We start from the raw sequence: 10,547 nt of genomic DNA, 5'->3' as shown, positions 1-10,547 counted from the left end.
GTGTTTGAATTGTTGATCATAAGTTGCCGTTTCACCAGCAAAAAAATCATTGTGAGTTTTACTAGCCAAAATAACTTAAATAGTCACATTTCCAACCCAACCTCAAAATATAATTGCACAACATAAATTATCGTTTTTTAACTGTTCCATCACATAAAAGATATAAATAATAGGGATAAATGAGACAAAATAGAATAAAAGATGGAGATAAAATTATTTCTAGTAATGATATATAAAATAGAATTGACTATTTTTGTATTTTGTTTTGTTAATGAAAGACAAGACATAATAAAAATATAAAAAAATTATATTTTATCTTTAATACAACTTATATATTTTTAAAAAGTTAAATATTATTATTTTTATTTTAATTTATATTAAGTGTTGAAATTAATAATAATATAATGAGCCTAATCATAAAAACTGAATTCGCTAGTTGAGTCGGCTAGGACTTTTGAATTGGCCAGATAAATCGACTTATAACCTAGTTAAACTGGATATGGATTAGTTTGAGTATTTTTTTAAAAAAAAAAGTTAATTTAGCATGACTCGATTAAAAACTTTAATTAGCCTGCGATCTGGTCAAACCTAGGGTAATTTTTAATTTCATGATGTTGATTATTGAAGATTAAGCAGGTAGATTTCAGTTTTTTTTCTCAAACGGTATTTGTCCATAACAAAGATACAAGGCTTCATAATTTTCTAAAACAATTGGGTTTGGGTTCTCGAATTTCAGAGAAGAGAAAGGGATGAAGATGGTGGTAGAGCTTCTTAGTTATTAATTAAAATATAATGGTAATTTTATAATATTTTGAATTTTAAAAAAAAATGTAAAGTGTTATTCAATTTTAAAATTTAATTTAATTTTGAATATAAACTGTAATTAAAAAAAAAAGATGTAAATTGAAAAAAATAACTGAATTATATAAGATGGTCAAAATAATATCTTCAAAATAAAATCTATTGAATTTGCACAATTAGGTTTTGAGCATTTGTTTATTTTGACTGAAGTTGGATCTTTAATCTGATTAATTTCAAGTACAGTGGAGAAATAAATTGAAAAAAGAGAGGTCACTATTTATATAAAAAGCAAGGCACCATGAAAAAATCATTTTAGTTGTGTATTTAATTTAATTAGAAATGAATCGAGGGAATCTGGGGGTCCCATACAAAATTAAAACATGTACAATGGGGTTATTAATTTTCACGAGCACTGAACAATGCTTCAGTGGCGTCCTCCGTCATTTATTCGTGTTGATGGTCCTCTGCTCTTTTAAAAGTTGGTTAAGTGTAAAACTGATACGGATACACGGACACGTGTTGGTTGTACTCTGCTCTTTTAAAAGTTGGTTAAGTGTAAAACTGATACGGATACACGGACACGTGTTGATGGTCCTACGCTCTTTTAAAAATACGTACGATATCATCTAACGGTTAAAATTCAGTTTCTATGATGATGTTTTAATCCCCAGGTCATTTACATTCCTTAATATTTTAATTCATTTTATTTTATGTCAAAATAAAATAATTTTCACGAGCACTAAATAATGCTTTAGAGGCGTCCACCTTCATTTATTCATAACTACTGGTCTCCAGCTTTAGCTTACACCATATACTGACAACAAAGATTTTAATTACTTTCACTTTTCTCTATTTAGCAATTAATCTTTGTAGTCAAGCAGGATGTGATCTCTAGCTTCGTGCAAGAGGTTGCGAGTTTGGTACATATTCTTAGCAATTTGTGGCGAATAAGCCTTTTTCCTTTTTTTTTTTCTTTTTTTTTCTCCTTTTTCCTTAAAATTAAAGATTTATCCTCTTTATTGTTGATATTTGAACTTCAATTCTTATTTTTTTTATTTGTGATTTTTATTCTAGATTATTTTGTAAAAATTTAATTTTTTCAATTTAATCATTCAATTAGAATTTATCATATATTATTGTTTTTCAATGTGTTCTTTATCATTTTGATTTCTACTTTTTTTTTCTTCTTAGTTTTTTATATAAAATTTTTATTTATTTTCAATTTCATCCTTCAACCCAAGTTGTCTCATCTCTTATTAGCCAAGTTAAATGTTTATTACGCAACCTCGAGTTTACTTAAATCAGTTTTTTTGTTTTTTTTAATTTAATTTTGTTTTTTAAAGGTTTTTTCAAGTTATTATGATTTTTTATTTTTTGAAAAAAATTTATTTATTCATTATCGTTATCTATTTTTTATTTTGGAATCAAAATAAAACTAAATTATTATACATGATCAAAACCTATAAAAAAAAAAATTTTTTTTGAAGTTGTAGCGTCTAGTTAGAGACTATTCATCATTAATCCTTTAATCCCAAATTTGAAAAAGAGGTGGCATTTGATAGAAAAGATTGCCACCGACGTTCTAAATGTGATGATCGTGCTCGAAGTACCGGAAAAAAGAAATTATTGGTCTATTTTATACTACTGCTTGCGTACTTGACTTGTCAACGTGTTGGATTGTTGATCATAAGTTGCCGTTTTACTAGCAAAAACATCGATCATTGTGACTTTTACTAGCAAGAATAACTCAAATAGTCACATTTCCAACCCAACCTCAAAATATAAAAGTATCGTTTGTTAACTGTTACATGACTTAAAAGATAAAAATAATGGGTATAAATGTGACAAAATAGAGTAAAATAGTGAGATAAAATTATTTTTAGTAGTGGTGCATAAAATAAAATAATTATTTTTATATCTTGTTTTTTTAAAGTACAAAATTCACTGTAAAATTTATTTTTATATCTTTTTTTTAATTAAATATTTTTATGTTTTTATTGACTATCTATTTTATTTTATGACACTAAACAAACACTACGGAAAAAAATAAAACTGGAACGTCACATGGTGCTGGGGCTGGCTTGCCCCTGCTCCGAGCGGGAGGCACGCCCACTTCCACACATGGGGACATTTGTCGATTGGGCTGCCTGTCTTTGCACTGGGTCAAACTCGAACACCACATGGTGCTGGGTTAGACCCGAGCGCCACATGGTGCTGGGGCTGGCTTTTTTGCCAAGGCATGAGCTAGGCCCGCGCCCCCACGTGAGGACACCTAGCATCTGGGCTACCTACCCTTGCACTGGGTTAGACCAAAGCACCACGTGGCGTTGGGGCTTGATTGCCAAGGACTCGCCCGCCTCATGGCAAGACCTGGCGCTTGGGTTGCCCTGCCTGGGCGCCTCCGTCAGGACCCAATGTTAATGGGTTGTTGTCATGACCCAATTCGCTTGGGTCCTACGCCACAACCCAATGGTAATGGGTCCAACACGGGACCAAATGGTAATGGATCCTGTATATAATAGTTTTGAAACTAAATTTGGCCCGGCGAGGGACCCGAGACCCGATCGACTTGGGGCTGGAATTAGGTTGGGTGTAAAAAAAAATAAGAAAAGTCAAAACCCAAGGTGACTTGGCTAACCCAATAAAAAACTTGGTTGAAACTCGTTAACTTTTGTTTTTTTACTATAACAACGTCGTTGTGATTTAAAAAAAAAAAAACAGAATTGACCCCGACGACCTGGTGACTCGGTCAAAACCCATAACCCGAGCCTTGAACCAGGCTGACCACCGGATCGGGTTAAAAACTCTGTTGCGCTCCCAATACCATTGGGTCCTGTGCGGGACCCACTTCTAATGGGTCTTGCCTCATGACCATTTCACTTGGGTCCTCATCAAGACCCAAATAATTTGTGTTATAAATATTCTTTAGTTTTCTTAATATAATAATATGTGTTATAAATATTATTATATCTTTTTATAGTTTAAAGTGTTTATATCAAAAATATTATTATTTGTGTTATAAATATTATTATTTTTATTATAACTCAAAGTATTGATATAAAAAATGTTATTATTTGTGCTATAATCATCATTGGAATTCTTAATATAATTATTTATGTTATAAATTTTATTATTTGTATTATAATTAATATTATTAATAAAATAATTAATAAATTTGAAAATAAAATTATTATTATTAAATTATTATTTTTTATGTTATAAATTTTTAAAGTATTTTTTATAAAAATAAAAAGTGAATCCCCCACGCATGGGCGAACCATCCAACTAGTATATTACTAAAGAAGAATACAGGTAAACCTGTTGCCAGTGCAATTGATGAACAATCAATACAACTAAGAAAAAGGGAAATGCACTTGAGGTCTTGGCCCAGCGGTTGAAGGGACTTGTTCCCTTCCTCTGCATCTAGGTTCAAATCTCACTGTACACGCCTGTCACCCTCGCAGTGCTTTACATGCTCACTGGGTTTGCAGGATGTTCAGTGAGCCGTGAGATTAGTCGTGGTGCGTGCAAGCTGGCCCGGACACGCACGTAAATCAAAAAAAAAAAAAAAAAGTGGGGCCAGCAAGCTCATCAACATCCTGGTCTTCAAAATGTCATGTGAAGCTTTCCATGTTCGTGTCCTAATCTGATAGACGGAAAGATGTTGCTTTCAAATGGTAGCTGAACTCATACGTGTGTATATATATATATATATATATATATATATATATATATATATATATATATAAAGAAAACGAAGGGCAGACAACCAGGCATGTATGGACCTCATTTTTTAAGAGTCAATGGCCAGCTCAAAACAAAAATTCCTCTGGGAATCATAAAATTCTTCATTAATTAGTAGAAAAAATTACGTGGAGAATAGACATAATACAGGATTTAGTTTCTGTTTTTCATGATTTTAATTGTCCAAGATCCTTTGTAAATATCTAATGGTTTCGGGTAATAATTAAATATATAAATGAATCTTCTAAGCTCTAGTAGAATTGGAATGAATCCTGAAGCCAATTACTTTGTACAATTAACTATGGTCGAAAACAATGTGGAGATAGCTACTATCTTTCTTTTTATTGCAATTCCCACCAGAAACCAAAGCTAAATTTCCGAAAGCAAAAGTAGGGGAAACAAAGACTCAGCTTTCTCGAGCCAATTTAGCTTTCTTTCTCCTCCCTGTGAATTTCCCACGAGGATTAAATCCAGATGAAGGATCTCCAGAATGGATGAACAGGGCAGACAGCGCATGGCAACTAACAGCAACCACAATGGTCTGCCTACAAAGTGTTCCTGGGCTAGTCATTCATGGCCCTCTATGCCTTTGCGGCGGTCCTAGTCTGTTGGATCTTATTGGCCCATCAAATGTCCTTTGGGGCCGAGATGAGCCCACTGTTAGGGACACCTGGCTCTGCATTGTCAGAAAAACTTCTCCTTGGACCGTCTAGGAGGGGTTTGGTCCCAGTGGCTGATTTTGTGTTTTACCAATTTGCTTTTGCTGCTATTACTGCTATGTTGCTGGCAGGTTCTTTACTTGGGAGGATGAACTTCTATGCATGGATGTTGTTTGTTCCTCTATGGCTGTTTGTCAGTTACACTGTTGCCTGTTGGTGCCTCAACTATCTGGGGTGATGGCTTTCTTGAAAGACGTATAATTGATTGTGCTGGTGGCTACGTCATTCATCTTTCCTCTCGGGTGGCTGGTTTCACTGCTGCATATTGGGTAATTCACATGCACTCCTAATACTTTTGTGTGTTTTAATTTAAGAAAATAAATATTGACCTCGAAAAAGAAGAGTTACTAATAATAAATAAAAGAGAAATTGTGTTGTCTGCCAATGGATTCTGCTGTATGCAACCTATCTGACTGCTTAATCTGCGATTATGGTGGGTGATCATATACATATAGGTAGGACCAAGGCATTCACATGATAGGTAAAACTTTCCACCAAACAACATAATTCACATGTTAGGAGGTGCAGGGTTCCTATGGCTGGGATGGACAGGTTTCAATGGTGGATCTCCTTTTGCTGCTGGCTTGGTTGCTTCGGTGGCCATTTTCAACACTCATCTTTGCACTGCAACCAGCCTCTTGGTATGGTTTTCCCTGGACATGGTTTTTTACAGGAAAAGTCCTGTCATTGGTGCTGTCCAGGGGATGATCACTGGACTTGTTTGCATCACTCCCGGTGCAGGTCAGCCCTTTGTCTAGGCAATTTCTTACGTTCACATTATGCATTCTATACACGATGATAAAAGCATGAAACATGACGCGGTATTTGATACATGGCAGAGATAGTGGAACCATGGGCAGCACTATTGATGGGAGTAATGTCTGGTTCAATTCCATGGTACACATTGATGGTGTTGCACAGGAGGTTTGCGTTCTTCCAAAGCATCGGTTTTTCTTCTGTCATTACTTCTGCCGACAACGCTTCTGATATGTCCATCAGAACTGGATATGTAATGCGTATCTCAAAAGTTGCAATGCATTACCATGGAGTAAGGCAGCATTGCTTACTGGTTCATTGCTGCGGCACTTATCCACTTTTCGTTGGATTATTGCTGCTTGCATCTTGTAAATTTTCAAGTTGGAAAAGAAAATAGTTGTGTTTATTGTCAGAAAGAGAGGCATCTCATCATTATGTATCTTGCAAATTGGCAATTCGTAAGATCTACAAAACGCAAAAGCTTTATGCTCTACAAGATATGCTGGCTTTTTAAAGACATCAAAGATATACAATTCTGTCTCGGACGAAAAAAAAATAACGAACTCAAATGTAGAAATAAAACTGAATAACGTTTATATCAATGCAATTAGCAAAGGAGAACAGGCAGAGATGAAAATTTGATAATTAATTTCACTGTCACAACTCACAACTGTACACAAGTATTCATTGCAAATACACACATATCTAAGAAGCTTTACATCATAGGGTGGCGCAAAACGGCCAATTAAAGATCGGATTTCATATTCAAGCCCATTTTCATGGAGCCTTCCATGTCACTGTCTGCGAATCTATTCAGTAATAGCAGGTTCTTTCTTCCTTTCAATAAAAATCATGTGAAGAAGAGTTTACTCAAGCACAAAAATCAGCGCAACGAAACAACGGGTAGCTTGTCATGTTTTCTCCAACCAAGGGATGAAATAAGAGAGCATAAAAGACAAGAGAACTGATTAGAATTACATGGTGATAGAACACCTTGATCTTTTTCTTTGAGAAACATCATTTCTATTTTTTACTTACACATCATCTACAAAGGTTTACATTTGTCACTCCAGCAATGGTATCTTTCACTCGGTATGGAAGAGAGAATTGATCATCTAAAAGCTTTCAACAATTCAGGGGGAGACTTGATCAAGCTTACATGGTGGGCATATCACTTCTGGAAGCACGTTTAAGCTGTACATACCAGTATTTTGCACTTCTGACTGCTATACACGAGTCCCTTGGACTGTTAACTCACATGAATGTGTCTATAAGTTGGCTAATGTTCCTGCCTTGACTTGCGAAGCTCCATCAGTTTGTCTCTCCAAATGGCTGCAAGAGCAAGTGATCAAAATTAAATGGTTTTAAGAAGCAAGAGACTTCATTGTGTGACTGATATAGAGTATAATTGATAACGAAAATGAAATTTGCATTGTCATAACAAAGTAATTTTTATTTTAAGTACCTGCATCAGTGTACCTTTCCTCTTTAACAGCTAAATTCATATTCCTTACAAGATCAAGTTCCTCGACTAGTGAATCTGGACCATCAGCAGCACTGGACAAAAAGATTCAAATCAATCTTAGAACCAGCCTCACATAGAGATGACATTGATGATGGGGCATAAATAAGCAAGCATGGCCAAATACCTATCAAGGGACACATCATAAATAGGCTTTGAATTACGCCCTCTTCCCACCCCATAACCAATTCGAATAGCATCAGTTAAAACAATTTGTTTACTTATATAAATTGGAGCCTGCATAGAGCAAAGTCCAACAATAATCAGCAGCATGTAAATCTTTTAGTACAATCAGAACAAGGTTGTCAAAACAGTTAAACTAAAATCAGAAAACAAACAGTGATCATTCAACATTGAAGATAGTAACAGCATTTGAATAGCTATGGTTTGGAGATAAATACCTTACATCTACTTGCCACATTTATGGCATCTGACGGTCGTGCATCCACACTAAGAATATCCTTTTCCCCGGGCTGCATATATTTAAAGTTCCATTTAACAAAAATAACAAGTACTAGTGATAATGTTTTTTAGGACAACTAAGACATTTAATTCACAACTTTCTTTATTACCTTGCTAAAACATAATCTTGCAAAGTAAGTATTTGCCACTCTCTCTGTAATCCGTACCATTTTTACCTGAAATGAAGAGAAAGAAGACACGGAATGCTAAGGATGAATCTTTCTAAACTTTTCAATGTACTACAACTAATACCCTAAATGTCCAACACATATAGTTCCATACATCATATCCAAGCTCTTCTGCTACATTTCCCACAAGTTGGAACTGATCAGCACAAACCTGCGAAAAAATCATGCAAACACAAGGGCTATTAAAAAGTAAAGTTAATAAACCAACAATAAAAACAAGAGATGGGGAAAAACATTACTGCATTATCATCTCCTTGTATTCCATCTATCAATTTCTCAATAGCAAACTCCCCTGTATCAGAAAACAACAAAACTTAACAACTACCAAATTTGTTCAAATTTGTAAAAAAACAAAGACAGGAAGAAATAAATGAAATGACAGCTTTCTAATATACCAACAATAATCGGCAGCACAAAGTCACCATCACAAGAAACTTTAAGGAAAATCGTGGGACTTTGAAATCCACGAAGAAAACCATGTCCTAATAATCCTGTATTAGGCCTCGCTTCCTTTCTTTCTTGCAGACCAAAAGGAAACACCAATTTACCAGATGAATGCCATCTAACCTCCTCTTGAAATCCTTGCTTCCGCATTCGATAATGAGAAATTGTCTCTGCAGCCCATCAAACCAATTAAGAGATTGTCTCACAATAACTCATTAACTTCATTTCTCTTTTTCCCTTCTAGACCCTATCCAATATATATAACCAAAACCCATTTATGAAAGACCACCAAAATCTCATAAAGTTGGGGTTTTTTTTAACTTGAATTAAGGTTACTTAACTTCCACATTGCAAACAAACTCATAAAGTACACCTCTTTTCCCCTATACCGTATCCAATCAAAAAAACCAATACCCATTTCTTAAAATGCACCAAAACCTCACAAAAATGTGTTCTTTTGCATTTCTAGAGGCAAATCCAATAACAAAATCCACAGCTTTCTAAACCTAATCTAATAAAAACAACCACAACCCATCTTTTTAAATTCATCAAAACCTCGTAAACTAGTGTTCTTTTTTCATTTTTTGAAACAAGTTCAACAACAAAATCTACACACAAGTATCTATCTACAAAGCACATAATTATTAAACATAAAGAGAGAGGGAGGGAGAGGAACCTGAAACAAGAAGGGATGCAGGGAGAAAATCAAGACCATTATTATTATTATGAGCATTAGTGGATCCACTGCTATCACTGGAAGCCTTACAAGAACCTGATATTGATCTGGAACATTGAAAGCGACACCGTATCCTCTTAACTGAGAACTGAAAGGAACAACATGGACTCGGAGGAGGGTTTTTTTTGTGGTGAGATTAAACGACAGGTCGGGTAATTTCCTTGATCTGTTGTCTTCAGAGTCTTGAAGCCACTGAATGTACGAACTGGGAATTGAGCTCCTAGCATTTTTCGTGTTTTTTTTTCTTGTCTATGTGGATGTGTTCGTGTTTGTGTTTGTGTCTGTGTTTGTTAGGAAGAGATGTTGAAGGTTCTTCTAACAGACAGGGAAGGGGAGAGAAAGAGAGAGGGACGGGGGTAGTTGGATTTGGAAGCCGCGAATTAAATTTTTGTTAATATATTAATTCAGATTAAAAAAAAAACCAGCCTTAATATGTAAAAAACGATTTAAGAATAACTAAACTGTTTATTTTTTAAATTATCAAAATTTATATTATATTGAAGTTCATGTTCCTAGAAAGCATTGTTTATTAGAAAATTGCTTTGGTTTTTAAGTTTATTTTTTTTAATTTGTTTTAGTATTAAGTTTATTAAATATCAGGTTTTATAGTTTATTTTGAATTTATTTTTTTTAATTTTATAATCTAGATCGCAAGTATTTCAAGCTAAGTTGGATTTTTTTTATTTTTTTTAATTATTTTTTATTTTTTAATATTAAATTGATTGTAAATTATACTTTATAATTTATTTTAATTTATTTTTTAAAAAATTATTACAGTCTTAATTACATGTTTAAAAAATTAACCCATATCAACCCATTCTATTTTTCATGAACTAACTCTCAAATAATTTAAAATTTATTTTCTTCAAAATAAACATGATAAAAAAGCTTGAACATTTTCTTTAAAGCTTAAAAATAATTATCGCGTTGCGCAAGCCAATGATTCAGTGGATAGCTAAGATAAGAAGCAAGGAAAAGGAACCTGTGCTTAGGATTAGTTTTAAGGATATAATCTTTATCTGTTAGCCCAGCATGATTGCATGGGTCTAGTCATTATACACAACTCGTTTTTTTTAATCTAGGATTTGGATACTGTCAAGATTTCTCTTTAATGGTAGGACAGTGATTGTGGTGGAAAGAGTTTTAGGTACTGTGACAACGTGCTGTCAAGTTAC

General features: G+C 34.0%; 1 protein-coding gene and 1 pseudogene across 1 annotated transcript; one reads left to right on the top strand and one right to left on the bottom strand.

The window, feature by feature from the left end:
• Positions 1-5,039: 5,039 nt before the first annotated feature.
• Positions 5,040-7,213, top strand: LOC118030059 (ammonium transporter 2 member 3-like; annotated as a pseudogene).
• On the bottom strand, positions 6,633-9,754 carry LOC118029913 (bifunctional nuclease 2). Its single transcript, XM_035033893.2, has 9 exons — positions 9,313-9,754; positions 8,588-8,806; positions 8,432-8,484; positions 8,287-8,343; positions 8,115-8,180; positions 7,944-8,015; positions 7,670-7,779; positions 7,486-7,577; positions 6,633-7,352 (listed from the first exon to the last, which is right to left on the bottom strand). Exons 2-9 carry the CDS (start codon positions 8,784-8,786, stop codon positions 7,300-7,302), a joined length of 702 nt encoding a protein of 233 aa, XP_034889784.1. The 5' UTR covers positions 8,787-8,806; positions 9,313-9,754; the 3' UTR covers positions 6,633-7,299.
• Positions 9,755-10,547: the final 793 nt, after the last annotated feature.

Source organism: Populus alba, chromosome 5 (genome assembly GCF_005239225.2).
Source record: "Populus alba chromosome 5, ASM523922v2, whole genome shotgun sequence".
Taxonomy (NCBI): domain Eukaryota; kingdom Viridiplantae; phylum Streptophyta; class Magnoliopsida; order Malpighiales; family Salicaceae; genus Populus; species Populus alba.
Note: the sequence above shows the minus strand (reverse complement) of the source record. Positions and strands in the feature narration are given on the sequence as shown.